General features: G+C 41.1%; 1 protein-coding gene across 4 annotated transcripts in view; it reads left to right on the top strand.

Moving 5' to 3' along the window:
• FBXO34 (F-box protein 34) overlaps positions 1-20,976 on the top strand; it is a 66,905-nt gene extending 45,929 nt beyond the window's left edge. For 2 of the 4 annotated variants that reach the window (XM_055132428.1, XM_055132431.1), the window contains one exon: positions 17,752-20,976. In XM_055132428.1, coding sequence (XP_054988403.1) covers positions 17,752-19,882 — 2,131 coding nt within the window. In that variant the 3' untranslated portion in view covers positions 19,883-20,976. Of the gene's footprint in view, positions 1-8,138; positions 8,236-17,751 lie in introns of all 4 variants that reach the window. The other 2 variants (XM_055132429.1, XM_055132430.1) reach the window with 2 other exon arrangements.
• The last annotated feature ends 528 nt before the right edge of the window (positions 20,977-21,504 follow it).

Genomic DNA, 21,504 nt, shown 5'->3' with positions numbered 1-21,504 from the left:
TTTAGGTGGTTGTCTTTAGGGGATGCCATGTGATGCCAGGGGATCAGTCACATGCAAAGCAAATGCCTTAATCCTTGAACTATCTCTATGGTGCAGGAGGAATATTTTTTAATTTGAGTAATGTATTTCAATCCAAAGGAAGAAATAAGGCATATTTCATTGTAGATAGAATCACTCTTCCTCCCCCACCCTAAAACCCTTAGCTTTACCAGTGAGGCAGAGAAATAGAGCTTAAAGTTTTTGCTGTTATATAATAATGTATTTAAATATGTGTGAACAAATAGTAAATCTTGAATGTCTAAATTTTAGGCAACTGTGAAGATGAAATAGCATAATATGTACTATTTCAATATTAATACTTATTTTAGTAATTTAAAACTAAATTAATGCATTTAATATAATACTCTGCAGACTCCTCTATGTTTATGTTTTAAAGATACTGCAATAACACCCTCACTACTTTCCTTCATTTGAACCATTCCTGAAACCTTTGTTCACAGATAGTTCCACTTTCAGTTTTTCCTTCATTAAATCAGGGTTTCAAGCACAATGGAGATTGTTTTCCTAGTAAATTCAAATTCTGAAGAATATTTTATGTGATTATTCTTGGGGGCTTACTGTTTGTCTTACCTATACATTCTGGTTATAGTAGAAAAAGATATAAATGTTACTATCCTTAAGGGCATTGGTATATGAAGTACTGAATGATTAAAAGGGTATTTTTTTTTTTTTCAAAGTGAACGTAGGTCTAGCAAATCATCTCTCCTTAGGATACTATATATTGGAGGTGTACTTGTATTTTGCCTCTGGCTGATGGTAGATTATTTGCTAATCATGGTAGAAGGCTTCTTGGATAAAGCTCTTTCAGGTTGTCTTTTAGTTGGCTTTTTTTAAGTTGGGGGGAAAGTATTAATGCAAGATGGGACTGAGTGTCATTTCCTGAAATAAGATGCATTACAGAGTGTTTTCATAGGGAAAACTTAGTGCAACTCTTTATTTTCTTATTGAAACCTTTCATAACTCAATGTGATGTGTTGTGAAATTTTAGTGATTCTGAAACTGATGACCTTTGAATTAATCATTCCAGTCACTATTGTGATGTTGAACAAGTTTGAGTGTTTTGGTTTTATTTTGTTAGATTTTTGACTCACTTAGAGGTGCCCTGGGTGATTCCTGGCCTTTTCACTCTCTGTGGTGCTCTGGTGATCTTCAGTGCCAGGTATTGGCACTGGACCTTGGCCTCATGCAGTAAAGCATGTGCTCAACCCATTGATATTTCTCTCTGGCCCATTGAGCCTTTTTATCCCCCCCTCCCTCTTTGGTTTTGGGCCACACCTGCAATACTTAAGAGACCAGGCATTGAATCTTGTTGGGGACCAGTACAAGGGATTGAATCTGGGCTTCTACATGCATAACATGCACTCCAACCCTCAGGCCATCTGTCCCCTATTACTCAAGTGTCTGAGCCTCTTATCTCCTTTTCTGCTCAGTTGTTTCCAGTCTGGAAAGTACAAAACCATTGAGAAGATATAAAGCATGGTGATATGACAACCCCATGGGAGGAGTAGGCAGAGATTAGAAAGAGCAGCTGGTAAAAAAGGGCCCAGGACACGAATAAATTTAAGAACTGATATAGGGCTAAAATTAAGATAATTGTGGTAATACTTAGAAATACAAAGCATTCCTTATAGTTCAGGTGCTGTTACATTCAAGGAAGAAGTGTTTATTTTCGTTTTCTAGTAGGCTGTGGTTTGTTAGTTAGAAGGCCAACAACATGCCAAGAATGCAGGAACCTGCTTTGATGATGCAACGGAAAAGCTGACCCTTGAGTCACAATTTCCAGCAGTCTGAATTGTGATTTAATTATTTGTATCAAGCTTTAAAAAAATCTACCAGAATGACAGTATTAGAAAGATAGTTCATCAGGCAGCGCACACAGACATACAGACACCCCCCACCCCCCCAAATTGGCGATAGGAAAGAGAAATAGGATGCTGGGCAGCACACACACACACACACACACACACACACACAAATGAGCAACAGGACACACACTCACAAATTAGCAATAGGAAAGAGAAATAGGATGCTGGGCAGCACGAGAGCGCGCGCGCACACACACACACACACACACAATTGGCAATAGGAAAGAGAAATAGGGTAATGACCAGAAATTTTGGGTGAGAAATTTTGTATCATTTCCAACTCTTCTCACTGCATTTTTTTTATTTGTTTACTTAATTTTTGACCCGATGACTTATTTACGCTCTTGCTTTTGCTGCTTTGGTGTATATAGTTTTGCCATCTGTTAATGCATCACTAAAAATCTGATCATTGGGTATCAGGTTCTCCTTTGTGATTTTGTTTATGAATTATCAAGGTAAGGGTTTGGGGTATGAGCTTTTCATTATTTGTGTAGAATCAGGGTAGTTAGGGTTTTCTGTTAAAGCATTGAAACAGTGTCAGATTTTAAACTATTAAACTATTACATGGAAATGACTAAAGCAGTGTAACAGGATATAAATTAGGGTTTTCTAATGAAGTAATAAAATGCTTGGGTTTTAAAATACTAAACTACTATATGAAAACAACTAAAGCAGTATAATAGGACATAGTTTGTTTTGTAACTCTTAAAAGACAGAAATATTTCTAAACTTCTTGGTGTGTCTCTTCCTTTGGGTGTGTTGGAATCTGTTTATCAGAAATTTCGTAAGTGCTGATTCAGTGCTCGTTGGCTTTAAAAAAAAGTATGTAAACATGACCCTAGACAGCTGTGTTTAATATAGTAAAGGATAATGGGGGATCCTTTCAGTGTTTCTTGTTGGAATTTAGTCTGTGTTTTTTAGTATTTAATAGGTATGATTTGATTCTGTGGGAAAAAAAAAAGAGGGAGGTTGCTTCAGTTATTCTGTCCAGAGGTTATTAGTAATGTGGAAATTCTTTTTTTTTTTTTGGCTTTTTGGATCACACCCGACAATACACAGGGGTTATTCCTGGCTTTGTACTCAGGAATTACTCCTGCCAGTGCTCAGGGGACCATATGGGATGCTGGGAATCGAACCCGGGTTGGCCACATGCAAGGCAAACACCCTACCACTGTGCAATATGAAAATTCATATGACTTTAGTTCAACTAACAGTATTAAGGTAACTTGCTGTGGAAATGTTTGCTAACACATAGCTGGTCAATATGGATTTTTAAAAATCTGATAATATTTAGGAATGTTAGGTAACTAGAGTGCTGGGAAAAAGCTGCTGCTCAAGACAAATTTTATTTTGTGTTGCAGAAGAATAATCAGTATTAAAAGTGACCATGTCCTGGAGAGCATACTCTTCATTTCCTCCACCCCCAGTTCTGTGAGAGGGAGGGCTAAATCAGGAAATGATGGGTGGTGGCTCAGTTGGACCTACTTACTGGGCTGTCCAAGTATTGATTAGTCAGATGCTCATATCGGTCCACTTAGACATTCTTGACGATAGACTGGTTTCTTTTAAAGTACTTAGATTTAACGTTGCACTCTGACAACATGCTTGCCATGCGCAAGACTGCATGCTGTGAGCTAAAGAAAAAAAATGATTACTCCTATCTTTTAAAGAGTTTACAGTATATAGGAGAGATGAAGATAAGTGTTCTAAGGAGCACAGTTCTGGAAATTCTGTAGTAGCCATTTTGTAGTATGGGTGGGTAGGGCAGTGGATGAGACTTGGACAGGGAAGGGCCTCATTGACCAAGTGGTTTTAGCAGTTGCAGTGGATAAATATGTTAACAAGTGATGGTCAGAGGAAACAATAAAGGCAGGAACCAAGGTAAGGAACTTCTAATCAGAAACCCTGAGGTCTCCTCAAAATTCTGTTCACAAGTATTTAAAATGTATGTATCTAAGCCACTAGACCCAACGCTACCATAAGTCTGGGACCCAGACTATAACAAACTTAAAAGGCCGGAGCGATAGCACAGCGGGTAGGGCGTTTGCCTTGCACGCGGCCGACCCGGGTTCGATCCCCGGCATCTCATATGGTCCCCCAAGCACCGCCAGGAGTAATTCCTGAGTGCAAAGCCAGGAGTAACCCCTGAGCATCGCTGGATGTGACCCAAAAAGAAAAAAAAAAGTGTATCTGTCAAGGAGTCAGGTTGAGGGGTGGAGAGGAATCTGGAGTCAGAGGGGGGCACATGGGTGGTGGGATGGGAGGTAGGAACATTGTAATCATGAAAACACGTTGTAAATAACTGAACCATGTTGACTTTTTCTTTTTAAGTATGTTATTGCATTTTTTCAGGGCAGGAATTCCGATCTTTCTTTAGATTCTGAAAATGGTCCAGAAAAGACCTTCAAAAGCTACAGATTATAGGACCAGAGCAGTAGTACAGCGGGTAGAGAATTTATTTGCCTTGCAGGAACACAATCTGGGTTCGATCCCCTGCACCTCCTAAGATCTCCCAAGCCCTGCCAGGAGAGATCCTTGGGTGCAGATCATTTCTGATGTATATTATATACTATATGTGTATATATATAATCTTGAGAGGATGTTGATACTTTGTAGAAAAATAAGAAAGTTATAATGCAGAATGTTTCCTTGTAGGGGGTTGTGGGGAGGGTTTGGGAATGTGAACCTTATGGTGATCCCTGGAGGTGGTCAGGTTGCTTTATCAAACAAGGTTTCCTAAGCAGATCTATTTATTAGTGGATTGTGTGACAATGAATTGTAAATGTGCTTTCAAGGTGGTTCTTCACATTATTTCTGAAATTGATTTTGTGTGTGGGGGGAGGAGGGGCACACACCTGGCAGTACTCAGGACTAAGGGCACACACTGGATATGTGTTCAGGGGTTGCTCCCAGCAGTTGCTCCCTCCCATCCCCTCCTCTATTCCCCTCTCCCTCTTCATCCACCTGACTGAACTCAGAGCTTACTCTTCATTGTGTTCAGGGCTTATTCCTCCTGGTACTTAAGGGACCTAACCACAGGGACTGGAGTGATAGTACAACAGGTAGGCATTTGCCTTGCACGTGGCCAACCCGGGTTTGATTCCTCCACCCCTCTCAGAGCCTGGCAAGCTACCCGTGACTTTTTCGGTATGCCAGAAACAGTACCAAGTCTCACAATGGAGATGTTACTGGTGCCTGCTCGAGCAAATCATGAACAATAGAATGACAGTGCTACAGTGCTACTTACGGGGCCACAAACTGTGCCAGAGATTGGCAGTGCAACCTTACATTCATGTGCTGTCTCTCTAGCCCCTGAAATAAAGTTTACTTTTTATGGATCTTTCTCTGTTCTGTGCTTGATCCTATGGGTGATCTACAAAGTAACCAGGCAGGGACTATAGCCTTAAAGGTTCATGAAAGGCATGGGGAAGGTAGTACAGGAACTAAGTCATCTATAGGTCCTCAGCTGCAGCAGCACCAACTGTGGTTAAATCTCCACATATGGTCCTTTGAGCATAGGGCCAGGAATAGCCCCTGAGCACTGCCCCATGTAAACTGGCCTCTCCTCCATTCCCACCTCCCACCCCCAAACATTCACGTATATAAAGCTTCCCTTTTGACTTTTGTTTAGCTTGGATCTGTGTATGTTTAGTTATCATCATATCTTTGACCATTTCTGGGCAAAGGAAAACATTTCTTTTAAAATGAACTTGAACTGACTTTGGTTTGTAACTTATTTTTCTCTTTCAAGAACGGAAAACCACTGGGATTTGAGGGTATAGAAATTACAATGGTAAATAAACTATTTGTAATTAGGATTTTTTGTATAGATATTTGGTGCCATTTTTGGGCAAATCATTTGACTCTTCTATTGACTATTATGTAAATCTCTATCACATACATACAGTTTTATTTAAAGTACTGCACAGCAAACCACAGAGAGGGCCTAATGGTAAAAGCTCAAACCTTGTATGTGTGAGACCTAGGGTTCAATCCTCAACACTTGCAAGACAGGGCAGGAAACCTAAATTTCAAATGCCATAAAACACATTTTAGAAATGATCTAGCATTTTTATTCCAAGGTGAACTGCTGTTAGTATTTTAAAATATTAGTCATTTAAAAATATTCATTGCATTTTGATTAGTCATTTTTCACACTTGTGAAATGTGAATAATAACATAGTATCATAGAATTCTAAAATTGAAATTAAGAAAAACGTATGTAATGAAGCTTAGCATACAGTTACATTGGTATTCAATAAATACCAGTGGCTACATTATTAATAATATTTTAATATTTTTCCTTCCATCAAGATCAATAAGAGTCTAATCATTTAAAATGTTTGATAATGGCCTAGAAAGATAGTACAGCAGATAGGTAGGGTGTTTGTGTTACTTGCAGTCAGCCTGGGTTTGGTCCTGTGAACCCTGTATGGTCCCCTGAGCTCTCACCAGGAGTAATTTGAGTGCAAAGTCAGGAATAACCCCTGAGCACCACTGGGTGTGGTACAAACACAAAAAATAAAGGACTTGTGATACCTTTAAATAATAATTTCTATATTTATATTTTAACTTGTAAAAGTTATATACAGGGGAATAAGTTAGAAAAGGTATCGCTGGGATTATAGAGAAGATTTCTGTCACAGAGATAGGCTGCAGGGTTGGAGGGAAACTGGAATGTTAGTGCAGGGAGTGGGCACTGGTTGAGGGATTGGTGTTGGAACAATATAAGCCTGAAATTCAACCATAAATATCTTTGTAACTTTTGTAATTCATGGTGATTCAATAAAAAAAATAGTTACATGCATTTGTGTAAGGTAGATTCAGGCATTAATTGGGTTCTTCATTTGGTTATTGAGTGAGAGATTGAAAGCCAATCTATGTTATTGTACATTTTGTTCTTCCCCTTTTGTGTGCATGGTGGTTTCTGCATTGCTTGCACACTATTTTGCTTGTACTTTCTCTAGCTGAGGTCATTGCCTAGTTTAATTATAATAAGAACTATGCATGTTTTGGTCTTGATCACTGTCATCTTTTGGTCTTTCAGTTCTTCCCTCACTTGATTGTGTAGGTGTTTATTCTCCCCCCCTCATCCCTCCCCCTGTTACTCTTTTTAATCTTTTTTGTTCCTTGTTGATTTATTTCCTGTTCAATTTCCAGTAATAGTATTGGGTTAAGGCAGGAAAAACTTGGTGCCCCATGTCTGAACCAGTAATGGCATAATGATGCATCTGAGTCTGAGTCTTAGCAGGGAGGGACTTACTGAAGCCCTGTGGGGCTGCCCTACTTAAGGAACCACTGAAAGTCAGTTTCCTCATTATAAACCAATAGAATGCATCTCTGCAGAGTTAAGTGCATAATGCATAATGAATCTTTCTAAGTTTGTTCATCATCCAGTAGTTTTCAAATCAATTTATTCTTTTTAATAGAAACCAGAAAATATAGGAAGTTTTTGTTACATAAAAAATTACAGTATGGGACTGGAGTGGCCAGCCTGGGTTTTATAGTGCTTACTAGTGTTTATTTTCCAGTAAGAAATAATAATTTAGGATAAATATGTATCTTTATGTATTTCACTAGCTTTTTTATATTGTAAGTTGATGTTTTAAAGTACTAACCTATGTATGTAAGCCATTTGGCGGGGAGAGAGTGTTGTGTACCTGTTCTCTGGGGTTATTTCTGGCTCTGCACTCAGGGATCACTCCTGATGGCATTTGGGGTATCAGATGCCAGGATCAAACCTGGTTTGGTCATGTGCAAGACACGCAAGACAAATGCCCTGCTCATAAGTGGAAACTAGAAAGCTCTGGAAAGCCAAAAACTCTGACCTTTTATGTAAACCATTTTAAAAAGTCATTTCTAGGCTTTTGATTGCTTCCAAAAATCAGGGAGCAATAAAGTCTAAATAACTTTTGTATTATTGAAGAACTTGATTTTAGAATTGATCAGATTTTTGACAAAATTATAAAAAAGAAGTTTGGAGGATTATCTGCTTTTGCTCAGTTTTCTACTTTACAGTAGCTCCTCTTACAGTTTGAGTATTATCAAAAGTGTTCTGTGACTCACTTGGTATCTTTGAATACCTTCTGAATAATCCCTTAAAGATATTTTATGTTAGGACAGGAGTGACTCCTGAGCTCAGAGCCAGAGTACAGCATGAGTCCTGAGTATCCAAAATTGAGCCTGTAATTAGGATTCTGCTTCCTTTCACAGACTTTCCAGTTTCCATTTATGACATGTAGAAGAAGCTTACTTAAGGAGTACCCATCTGTTTCCCATCTCCTCCTTTCCTTACTGCATAGTGGGGTAGGTAAGAGCATGATCTTTTGATCTTTTGCTCTTTGTGCACATACCAAACCCCTTGGTGCATGATCTTGTCAAGCTCCTTCATTCCCCCTTTCTTCCCCTGTTGCTGCTGCTGCAATGATTTGGGGGTGCCAGTCATTGAATTCATATAATCCACAAGGCAGGATCTGTACCATTAAGTCATCTGTGGACCTTTGGCATGTTTTTAACTGCCTCTGCTTTGTTGGTCTTTATCTACAATAGGAGAAAATGCACTTTTTCTCCTTTTCTTTGGGGAGGGGGCATGGCCTACACCCAGCTGTGCTCAGGGCTTTATGCTTGACTCGGTGTCCAGTAATCACCTCTGGCAGGGTTTGGGGACCATATTTTGTGCTGAGAATTGAATTAGTCAGCTGTGCTAGGCAACTGCTACTTAGTCTCTTCTGGGGAGCCGGCGCTGGTGTGGTGTGGGGTGTGTGTGTGTGTGTGTGTGTGTGTGTGTGTGTGTGTGTGTGCATGTGTACTGAGAACAGGATTTTACACACAGTATACATTGCAGAACTGTTGAGCTGTATTCCAGTGTAAAAACAGGTTGCTCACTTACCTTTGTATCTTTGGTCTTAAGATCTACATTGGTTTCTTTTCCTAAGCATAAGAGTAAATTTAACTAGAAAATTGAAATGTTTTCTTGGTATAAGCTATGTATCATCATAGAAATACTGCAGTTTATCTCAGGAATTTCACTTCTGGAAGACTTCTAAGGACATATTCTTGGGGCTGGAGCAATAGTGTACCGGGTAGTACACTTGCCTTGCATGTGACCAATCTGGGTTTGATCCTGGCATCCCATATGGTCCTTTGAGCCTGCCAAGGGTGATTCCTAAGCACAGAGCCAGGAGTAAGCTTTGAGCACCTTTGGGTGTGACCCCCCCAAAAACAAAATAAACGCAAAACCTTAGTGGACATACTTTAAATGCATGATGTTATATTAATAGAGTTTTACATTATAATATCCAAAATTGAAGGGAATGGTTTAAACTCTGAAAGTTTCACATTTGCAATTGGTGGGTTTTGAAAACCATCTAAATAAAATAGAAAATGTTTATTTGGATGAAAAGTGCTCCATTATGTATACATTGTGATTACAGCTAAGTAGTACATATGAAACAGAATTTTATAGAGGATAGGTCTATTAATGAATCTTTTAACTTTCTGATAATTTTTCAGATTCTGTATATGTGCAGAGGCCTATTGAGCAAGCCCTGAATTTATCCTGAAATGAAAAGTTCTACAAATCTTGTTATAAACCATCACCTTTCATATTAAACACTGATTTCCAGATTTACTCAGATTATACAGAATGGATTGCTGTGGGGTTCATAGATGGATGGTCCCTCTGTGTAATCTAAGAATTCTTTATTTGGTTTGGGAGGCTTTTGGAGGCACACCAGGTAGTTGCTTAGAGCCTGTTACTGGCTGTAGGCTTAGGAGTGACCCCTGGTGGCACTTGCTACCATATGTAGTGCCATTGTATGGGGACTGGCTTCCAGGAAGTACATTGCCTCCTGTATTATTTCTCTGACTTGTTAGGCAATAGTTTTATATGAGAGGTGAGACAAGTTTTCTAGTTTATGAAACAAAAACTCCAGTATGCATTTAACAGATAACATTACAGTTGGAATTCTTCTAAGACTGATGATTGTTTTTTGTTTTGTTTTGTAGTATTGATTTCTCACATTTATTCATTAGAATTAATAATTTTAAGTCCCTTATTTAAATTGATTTAATATTATCTAAAACTGTGATTCAAAGGAGGATTTTTTTCAATGACCTGTTGACAATAAGCCATTTTCTTTACAAGTGTAGTTTTAACTTTTGAAAAAACAATTTTTAGTGTGTAGTGATTCAGACTTTAGATATAATTTTCTTTTCTTTTCTTTTTTGCTTTTTGGGTCACATCCGGCAATGCACAGGGCTTACTCCTGGCTCATGCACTCAGGAATTATTCCTGGCGGTGCTTGGGGGACCATATGGGATGCTGGGAATTGAATCTGGGTCTGCCGCGTGCAAGGCAAATGCCCTACCCACTGTGCTAGTGCTCCAGCCCCTTCATATAATTTTTCCTACATTTTGACAGTCATTTGGCTCTGATATCTACCTCATTTGCAAAAAGAAGGGTGTATGCACATGCTGCACATTTGGGAGCTTGACATCCCTCCCTCCCTCCCTCTCTCTCTCTCTCTCTCTCTCTCTCTCTCTCTCTCTCTCTCTCTCACACACACACACACACACACACACACACACAGACACACACGCCCTTATGTGCACTTGCACACAGCTTCATAGAGGAGTAATACAGTTGCATATTCTCCCTGATGCTGGAGTTGAGTATGATAATCTTGGGAATTTACATTTTTAGAAAAATGGTGAATTTTTTTTTACTAGTAAAGTACTTCTTTTGACCTTTGGAGCTGGAATGGGAGAGTCTTTCAGGGACTGTTATATCTTTTTCCCTTTGACTTTTTGTAAGAAAGAACCCATCTTACTGCATTAATAAATGCCTTCTTTTTGGAATTAGTATTCTTGTGCCTTTGTTATTTTCATTTCTTATTAGTATTCCTATATCCTAAAACAAAACAAAATGGGAAATACTTTGTCTTCTAGCTTGTTTTGATGGACTAGATTAAATGTCAGCTTAGAAAAGCCAGACCTCTTAGTAGTAAGCAATGTCTCATCATTTCCACTATTTTAACTGTATATTGCCATTTGAATCTTTAAATTTTAAAAAAAGTGTGTCTTGATTTCCCTCTCTTTCCCCCTACCCCTTCTTTGTTGTGATGACAGAGCCACAAGCCTGTCTGGCTGTGGTGTTTACCTGGAGCCACACATCACAGTAGCTTGTAGTGGTTGCACACTTGGTTGTGGTGCTTGCTGAGGTTTGCAAATCCGTCCAGCTGTAGTCCTTGCAACATGCTCACTCTGAGCACTCTTAGGCATAAGATAAAGCAGTGCTAATTTGGGGTCACTGTAGTCCTTACATGTGCTGACTGGAGATCATCTCTTCCTAGCCATGGCATTTTGTGTTGTTTACAAACTCCAGACTGCTGTGCAGCCAGAAGGCACTTGCAGTGCTGGGAGATGGCAGGCAGGCTCCAGCTTCCAGGAGTCGCATGGTGCCTGTGGAAACACCACAGGGCTTTGAATTAAGGCAGACTCTTGAAGCTACTCAGTATTCCTCTGGGCTGCCGTTTGATTCTTCATTGATCAATTTCACTCCTCCTACATAGAGTCAGCTTGACATTTTAGACATGATATTTAATCAGGATCCAAACACTTTTATTCTAAGCCAAGTTAAATTCTTTCCCCTAGCATCATTTTGCAATTGGACATTATCCTTAAGTTTGGGTTCTAGCTTTTTGGAGCTAAAACCAACTTAAAAGTTTCAAGGTGGGGGGGGCACTTGCCTTACACACGACTCACCCTATTTTGATCTAGAGCACAGCATTTGTTCCTCAGCACAGCCTGGAGTGACCCCTTAGCACATTGCCAGGAATAAGCCCTGGGCTCCTCTGGGTGTGACCCTCAACAAAACAAAAGTTTGAAAGGAACAAAGGAACACTGGCATTACCTGAAAGCAGTGTTTTGGCCTGCATTGGAGGAAAGTTATTACATTTTAATTGATTCATTGTTATATCTCACCTTATTTTCCTGGAAAGAATGTAAGAAACAGGTCAAAGATTTTCACAGCCTTTTTGAAAGAATTTGCTCTGGTTCACTTTCTCACCTCCCTCTCGCTCCTTCCCATGAGTTCTGACTGTCCTCCCTGCTCTCAGCTGGGCATAGGGGCCACACTCCAGAGACTACAGCCAACCACGCTTTACTGTACAGATCTTATTCCTGAGTGTCATGGTAATAGATGTTCATTGTGAAAATCTGTTATCTCTATTCAGATGTTTCTGTGACAACTGTATATAGTTCCTTTCTTGCTACATTCTGGCCAGATAGCTGTCTGGTAGAAAATATTTCTGAAACCTAACTTATCTCTGCTTCAGTTTTCTTAAATTTGTGCAGCTACCTTGTCATGATCTTACATAGGCACTGCCCTTTGTCCTGTTGCTGACTCCACACATAAGGTATTGTCCCTGACATCTCCTCTCCCTCAACCTCCATTAGTAATTGGTGGCTAAAGTCTCGCTTGTTCTTCTTACTAATCTATTTGCTTATGTACTTTAGCTTGGATTCTGAAGATTACTCACTTTACTCACCCAGAAGCATCACCTTTTAATGTCTAACTTAGTACTTTGTCTTTTTCTTCAGGGCGTATCTCAGAAAATTGAGGTCTCATGGCCAGAGAGATAATACAGGGATTAAGGTGTATGTCACCCCAGTTTGATCCTTGGCATCACATGGCCCATTTAACAATACTAGGTGCAGCCATATGTAGACCCCTGAATACCATGGGGTGACTCAGGTGATTTCCACCTCCACAGGACCCAAGAAGCTCTGCATCCTCAGACGCAAGCATTGAACCACTGGCTGAGTTTGCTGAGAATCACTGGGAAGGGCCCCGGACCTCCTGGGCACAGCTTGGAAAGGCCCCAAGCCCCACAAAAGGAAAACAAGGAATCTTTAGGGGACAGAGCGATAGTACAGAGGGATGGGGGCTTGCTTGCATGTAGTCAACCTGGATTGGTTCCTTGTATAACTTAGGGTCCTCAGCCCACCAGATATGATCCAAGCACAGAGCCAAGAGTAAGCCTTGAGCACAGCTGTGTGTGTGAGAGGGGGAGGGAGGGAAAGAGGAAGGTGGAGAGAGAAGGAGAAAGGGAGGGAGGGGAGAGAGAAAAACAAGGTATCTCATCTGTCTCTATAGCCTCAAGACTGGTGGTCTCCTTTCCTTCCTTCATAAACTCCTTTCTCTATTTTTTATCTACACTATAGATTTTCTAGTACTTATAGTTTCCTTGTAACACATAAATAACCACATTTTGTAGTAATCTAGTAACTTTTGTCTCTTAAGGGCAGTGACTGTCTTTTTCATAATTGCATCAGTAATGGATACAAGGAAATATATGGCACCTAAAATTGAAGCTGTTAATGTTTATTTAATGATCTTAGGTGCTTTAAGTTTTGCATCTTAAATGATATGACTAATTTTCAGCTGTTGGGTCTTGTAGTAATGGTTCTGTGAATAAGTTTTCAAAGAATGCATTGTGGTAGGGCAAAGCAAGAATGAAGCTGATATGTTTACCAGGTGGTTCATTTCCTTGAAAAGAAGTTGGGCTTTCTGGCAAGTAATAGTGTAGCAGTGAAAAGATGCTAGGTAAGAATACAAAGTTGGGGATGTTTCATGGCTTGGCAATTAGATGTGATGTGGACAGTGTAAGGAGTGTGGAGTCGGAATAAATCGACCTTCTGGTGTGACTGAGGTACTTAATGCTACCGTGTTACTAGGTTCTCGCTGATATGTGGGTGATTCTGTCTACCATTCCATTAAATTCTGAAGTTGGGGAGCAGGCCATGGAAAGTCATCAATTTGTGATCGTTAAAACTATAAGGGGAGGGGCTGGAGTGATAGCACAGCGGGTAGGGCGTTTGCCTTGCATGCAGCCGACCCGGGTTCCAATCCCAGCATCCCATATGCTCTCCTGAGCACCGCCAGGGGATTCCTGAGTGCATGAGCCAGGAATGACCCCTGTGCATCTCCAGGTGTGACCCAAAAAGCAAAAAACAAAACAAAACAAAAAACTATAAGGGGAACTGGAGAGAGAATCTGCTCTGGAAGATGAGCACTTGCTGTGCATGTGGGAGGCCTGAGTTTCACTAGAAGTGCTTAAAGTCCTCAGCCCACCAGGTATGATACAGGTATCTGAACATCACCAGGTGTGGCCTCAACTGCTCCTCCACCCCCATTCCCCCAAAAATTAAGCTGTAAAAGATCAGTAGATATGTAGTTTAAGAGTGTTAATTATCTAGAGAAAGAATGAACTGTGAGCAACAGTGATATTTAAGGGGCAGGGAGAAGAGAGGAGATCTGGGAAAGCTGTGCTTACAAAACTGAGCAATGGAGATGGAGGAAATTTGGTAATAAAATAGTCATCAGCTTTATTATGTTAAATAGCAAGAAAGCAAAATGGTCTGTTTTCACTCTAGTGGTAGACTATGCTTCTGTATGGCCTGTCTGCTTGGTTTTTTTGCTAGGTAGCTCCACCTCACCTCTACTGTTGGTAGCCTGGCACTTTTGCCAGATTAAGAACCCCACTAACACTGTTGCATCAGATCTGACAGGGGACCTTCAAATGGAATCTAAGGTTAAGTTGAAAAATGGATTCTGGGCCCAATTCAGAAATTAGGATTCAGTGAGCCTACGGGGTCTTGATTATTTTCTTTATTTTTTAACAAGAATCTTTCTGACAATAGGGACATTTTGAGTAGGTGAGTTATTTTATTTAATTACTGGAGAACAGAACTTCATCCAAGAACTTCTCCTCGACTCCTGACCCTCTAGTTGCTGTTGTTGTGATGAGTGGCATCCACCACTCAAGCTTTTCTTCAGTGTGTTGCTAGCACATGTGCTAGCTGGGGGCCATAGCTTGGGGGGACATGCTTGTGTACCTCTGGCTGTAGTGTCTGCCAGAGGCCCTGTGGTGCTCACACACATTCTTGCCAGACCACACATTGCACTGGAGGTCCCAGACAACAGAGCGGCTGCAGGCAGCATGAGCACAGAACGCCAATTTGCAAGGCTTGGCCCTTTGAGCCACTAGGCCAGATTCCCCTTCTCTCATCGCAGAGGACTTTTAAAGCAACTGTGGGGACCAGCAGGTAATTTTTAATGGGCTGGATTACGTGCTTCACATATAGGGGCCTAAGGTTCGATCCCCAGCACTGCTAGACCCCCAAGTACTACCAAGTATGGTCTCACTGTCTTCTTCCTCTGCCCCCATCTCCAATCCCCCCAAAAAGGCATAGAGTTGTGGTGAGGGGATTGGCAATCATGGAAGTATGGCTAGAGTTTTCTGGTCTGTCAGTGTCGGGAAGTGGGGGTGGAGGGCTGAGGGTGGAGTTCTACCATCTGTTATAAGCTGTTAGAGATCTAGTTTCTATTTTGTGGACATTTGGTGAGGGGGTACACTAGGTGATTCTCAGAACTTAATCTTGGCTCTTTGCTCAGGGGTCACTTCTGGCAGTGCTTGGGGGACCATATATCGTGTTTGGGATCAAAGCTTGGTTGCCTGTGTGCAAGGCAAGTGCTTAAACCCCTGTACTGTCCCTGGCCCTCTGATTTAAACCAAAATTCCAATTTCTTCAGTTTTCTCACTTGAAGTTTTGCAGTGCTTTTAAAAATTTTTCTGCCTGGAATTGGGAGAAATTAATACCCAGGCAAGCTTTAATCCATGAGGGGTGCCAGCCTTGCCTAACTCTCTGCTTCCTTAGGGGGAGCCCAGAATGATCCTTCACCCTTGGAACGTCACTCTGAATACACTGACTTTATTAGCTTTTTTCCTTATCTCTTGTACCTTCCTTCACTTCTGTTTCCTCCTGTTTTACTCCTGTTTAAAACCAATCTAAAAGTAATGTGTCCGTTGAGCTGTCTTCACAGATTAATAAATGCAGACAAAAACTTTCTGTAATCACAGTAGTTTAATGTCTCTGTCAATAATAGCACTTAAAATAATGTGTGGGGGAGGAAGGCGAAGAGAACATACTGTGCAGTGCAGGATGGTACACATTGGTGAAGTTTATAATTTATTCACAGACTGTAATAAGATCATTATGTAAGAATTTATTAGACTTGTCCAACAGCCTCCCTTTCTTTTACTTATAAAGGGGCTGAAGGGATATATATATATCAGAAAAATCATTGACACAGAGAGCAATTAGAGGTGCCTCTTTTATTCATCATCTACCCATATATCTTAACGTTGTTCTTCATGATTTCTGGGTGGCTCTTTATGTAGGACTAAATTATAGAGTATAATGATAGAAAGCTATTAAAAATGCTACAGTGAAGATAGGAGGACTGTCTACAGATCAGGGACATAAATTACCAAAGCTCCAGAACAAACTATTTCTGTATCTGTTAAAAAAATAATTTGTGGGTTTCAGCGATAGTACAGGGGTGCTTACCTGGCACATGGAAGACCCAGATTCAGTGTCTGACTCCAAGTATGGTGTTCCAAATACTGCTAGGAGTTACCCTTGAGCATAGAGCCAAGAGTAAACCCTGTGTACTGCGTAGTGACCCAAATACAGGAAGAAAGGATAGGAGAGAGGGAGGGAGAAAAGATGGAAATCATGGTTTGCTACAACATGGATGAAACATGAGAGTATCATGTTAAGTGAAATAAGGGAGAAGAATCAATATTGGATGATGTCAGTTATCTGTGGAATATAGATAAATCTTTGGCCTTAGGTTACAAAACTGATCAATGTTCTCTGGATGGAGAATGGTATGGGGAAAGAGGACTGGAGGTGACATAAGGATAGTGGTAGAGGGGATCAATACCATAAACATTAACACTAGTAACTATGCTGCCTAAACTATAACTTTTTTTAAAAAGGCCAGAGCAAAATAATATAGCAAGTAGACTGTCTTGCACATAGCCAACTGGTTTTGACCCCTGGTACTCTTTTTGTTCCACCTCTCCCCAAGCCTAGCCAGGAGTGATCCTTGAGCTTAAAGCCAGGATTAAGCCCTGAGTACTGCTGGATGTGGCCCATAATCTTATAATAATAATAATAATAATAATAATAATAATAATAATAATAATAAACCAAGGTACAGGGGCTGAAGAGCAAGTCCAATTTTACAGTTTTATAGATTGTTTTGTAACTAGTAAAATGCCGATGTGATGCCTTGGGAAGAAATTGGATTAAGGAGTCAAACACTAGAACAGCGGTGGTGGCCCCTAGTACCCGAATTGAGAGACCAAAAAAATAACCCAAAACAACAACAAAAGGTAGTATTAAACAAGTTCCTCTTTTGCTTTCTTCTATACCATACCTTGTACTTCAGTGTTTTAATTTCAACACCTTCACATGTAGAGGATTAGGTATGTATAGAACGTTAACAAATGTCATTTTCTGATAATACTTAAGTCGAAACCAATTTTATCTGACATAGAGTCTTGGAAAGTGGTTTTGCTTTTGTATATATTCTTAATAGTATTTTTTGGGTTTTTTTTTTTTTTTTTGAGGGGAAGAGTGAGGCCACATCCTGAGACGTTAAGGGGTTACTCCTGGCTTTGCACTCAGGAAATCACCCCTGGCGGGGCTCGGGAACATTGGGATGCCAGGAATAGAACCTGGGTCCACCACATGCAAGGCAAGCGCCTTACACACTGTACTATCTCTCTGGCCCCCTACATTTAATGTTTTATACATTACAAAGTAGCTGACGTGAGAGGTAATGAAGATACTCTAATGGAAAACTGTTAGAAAGCGTTTCATTACCTGCTAAAACATCTGAGCTTGTATTTTTAAAAGTTTCTGAAAACAAAATATTTTTCTTAATCAAATATCTATTTCTTTTCTATAGAGCCTCTGTTATGCACCTAAAGCAATATTGGAAACTCCAGAAGAAAGTGCGACCTCTAGAAATCAGTAAGGAAACTTCCAGAAGTCTTACAAACTACCCCAAAGGTCTCCATGATGAAAAGTGCAAAGCTGGCTACATGAAGCCCAGTGTGTTTTCTTCAACCTCCACTCTTGGTAAAGCATCATCTCGAAAGCCTTTTGGGGTCCTCTCTCCAAATGTTCTGTGCAGCATGAGTGGGAAGAGCCCTGTAGAGAGCAGCTTGAATGTCAAAACCAAGAAGAATGTACCATCGACAACAATCCACCAGGGCGAAGAAGGGGAAGGGCCTCTTGATATCTGGGCTGTTGTGAAACCAGGAAATACCAAGGAGAAAATTGCGTTCTTTGCGGCCCACCAGTGTAGTAATAGAATTGGATCTATGAAAATAAAAAGCTCCTGGGATATTGATGGGAGAGCTACTAAAAGAAGGAAAAAATCAGGGGATCCTAAAAAAGTCAAAACACAGTTTGAAAGAATGAGGGAAGTCAGTAGTAGGTGCTACCCTCCTGAGCCTTTTGCGTGTGGCATTGAGCATTGTTCTGTGCACTATGTGAGTGACAGTGGGGACGGCGTCTATGCCGGAAGGCCTCTGTCCGTCATACAGATGGTTGCCTTCTTGGAGCAGAGAGCCAGTGCTCTGCTGGCCAGTTGTACGAAAAACTGCACCAACTCACCTGCTATGGTAAGGTTCTCTGGGCAATCCAGAAGTGTGCCCCTTGCTTCTGAACCCTTCCCTGCCCCAGGAGCTTGTGAAGAACCCACAGAAAGAGGAAATCTTGAGGTGGGTGAACCACCAAGCGAGCCAGTCCGTGTCCTTGACATGGTGGCCCGGCTGGAGTCTGAGTGCCTCAAACGGCAGAGCCAGCGTGAGCCCGGGAATCTCTCAAGGAATAATAGCTTTCGTCGGAATGTGGGCCGGGTGCTGCTTGCAAACGGCACTCAGGCTGATGAAGGCAACACAAACAAGGGTGCCTTGGAGGCTCCTGACTCTCAGGTGAATGCTGTGGGGTCTGTGTCTGTAGACTGCGACCCCTCAGGAGCTGACCACTGTTCTCCTGAAGGAGACCAGGTCTGGGATGGCCCTCCACTGGGCTGTCCCGCTGTGCCCGCAGCTGCGAGTTTCCACACGGACAGTGTGGACTTTGAGCCAGAGCAGCCAGCTGCCATGAAAACAGGCAATAGGTATGCCGTGGAAATGATCGAGGCACTTGCTGGCGCACCTTTTCCTTCTCGAACCTGTCCCCAAGCCATTGAATTGCCGACGGATGCTGTTGATGCCGTGAGCAGAGAGTGTGTGCCGCTTACCAGCCAGAATCCTGACCAGCGAAGAAAAGAATCTTTGTGCATTAGTATCACTGTGTCCAAGGTGGAGAAAGACCAGGCTTCCAGTTTAAAACCTGGTGAAGACCCACTTCCAGGAATGTTGTTTTTCTTGCCATCTGGTCACCAGTCGGACTGTTCCCAGTTGAGTCAAAGCACAACAGAAGAGTCTTCGGAGGCCAGCAGGCTTGAAGGCGTGGCTGAGCATGACAGCACTTCTGAGGAAAGAAGTGCCTCGGCCTCGGCTGTGGAAAGCACATCCCCGGTGCTTGAAGCCTCCAGTTGGAAGAAGCAGGTGTCTCATGACTTTCTGGAGACCAGGTTTAAAATCCAGCAGCTATTGGAGCCTCAACAGTATATGGCTTTTCTGCCCCATCACATCATGGTGAAAATCTTCAGGTTACTTCCTACCAAGAGTTTAGTGGCTCTTAAATGTACCTGCTGCTATTTCAAGTTTATCATTGAATATTACAATATCAGGCCAGCAGATTCTCGATGGGTTCGAGATCCACGCTATAGAGAGGATCCATGCAAGCAGTGCAAGAAAAAATATGTGAAGGGGGATGTGTCCCTGTGCCGATGGCATCCCAAGCCCTATTGCCAGGCACTGCCCTACGGGCCAGGGTATTGGATGTGCTGCCACCGGTCTCAGAAGGGTTTCCCTGGCTGTAAGCTGGGACTGCATGACAATCACTGGGTTCCTGCTTGCCATAGCTTTAATCGGGCAATCCATAAGAAGGCAAAGGGGACTGAGACGGAAGAGGAATACTAGTCTGAGAGGTGACAAAAGAACTAAATTTAAAACTTTCAACCCCCACCTCACTCTGTTGTGCAAGTGAGTGTTGCCTCTCCCGAGTCCTCATTTTAGGAGACACTATGCTTATCCATCATGACTGCCATTCACTGCTTAGACATTTTTTTTCAACTCCTGATTTGCAAGCTGTACAAGGAAATTGTTCTTGTTGTACAGTGGCACCTCACATTTGATCCAGGGTGGTATTCCAGTTTGACTCACATGGCTGTGAATATCTATGCCTGTTTTCCCAAACTGACTTCATCCTCAAAGGACAAAGATAGTTGCACCATCACAGACACGATGGATTTATGGCAGACTATGCAGGCAATCCCCCAAATGGGGCTCCAGAAATGTTTTGAGCACTGGCACCATATTTGATATAAGTGAAGAGTGTGTGTGAAGAAAGATAGCAGCGCTCTTAGAAGAAAAGTATTCTTACAAAGGAAAAGTCAGGCACCTTACTTTAAACCTTGTATGCTTGATCCTGTGAGATTGATGTTTGTGGTTGGAGATGGAGTTCATGCCCTGTGGTGTTTACAGTGTATATAATGGTTGTGTTTCATAGGGCTATGAAAGTGCACATTAAACCCCGAGCGCCTTTACCATAGATGAGTGCTTTTGGCCCCTCTGTAAATAACACTATTAAATCCAAGTTGTATATAACGGACAGCTGACTGAACAACATAATCACCACAATGCAGCTAGGATAGTGTTGCGGCTACAAATGTGTTCCCCCCCCCTTTTTTTATTGTCTTGTCTCAAATTTGTACATCCTGTATAAAATACGAATGTTTCCCAAATAAACTATGAATGTTTCCTGTATAATATATGAATGTTTCTGAGAAGAAACTCTAAATAGTTAAGAGGTTAACCTATTGAAAGGATACCAAATAATGGTTTAACTGGACAACCTTTAAATTAGCATAGAGAATAATCCTTTGTTATATTTTAGTGATCCACCAAGAATGAGAGAATACTATATATAGTCAGATTATAACATTCTTGTCTACTTTATTCTTTCTGTCTGGTTACAATTTTTTTTAACCAATAAAAATGCATCTTAAATGGGACCTGAGTTTTGCAAGTGTTTTCACTGTCTTTATGAGGTAATAGTGAAAGTTTTTGTGAATTAAGAATTTCAAATGTTTTTGAGCTGGATTCGGGAGTTATTTTTTCTCACTTAAGCTCTTTGCAGCTTGAGCACATTTGGAGGAGCTTGTCTGCACAGCATCATTTCCTTGTTGGACGTGGTAGCATATAGGACAATTTTACCAGAGTGGGCTACACTGTCTGATGTGATCAATGGTAACCTCTGGTGCCATTGAGGTATGCTTTCTGTTTGCTTCAAGAAGGTAGATTTCCAGTGGGCAGTTCTGAGTTGGGGTTTTGTTTTTGTTTTTGTAAAGGGTGTGGTAGGGCCAGATGAGTTTAAGAACCTCTGATCTAGGATATTCTTAGAACTTGTCTTAAGCTTCATTAATTTATCATTCAGAAGTCCCTGAGTACATTTTCAGGCCTGTGTTGATGTAATGTTTGATGGGGCTGGGAAGATTTAGTCCTCTAGAAATCTGGTGGTGGGAGTGTTAAACCAAAAACCT

The sequence above is a fragment of the Sorex araneus genome, chromosome 3 (genome assembly GCF_027595985.1).
Source record: "Sorex araneus isolate mSorAra2 chromosome 3, mSorAra2.pri, whole genome shotgun sequence".
Classification (NCBI taxonomy): domain Eukaryota; kingdom Metazoa; phylum Chordata; class Mammalia; order Eulipotyphla; family Soricidae; genus Sorex; species Sorex araneus.
The sequence above is the reverse complement of the archived record's forward strand: the minus strand, read 5'-3'. Positions and strand labels throughout refer to the sequence as shown.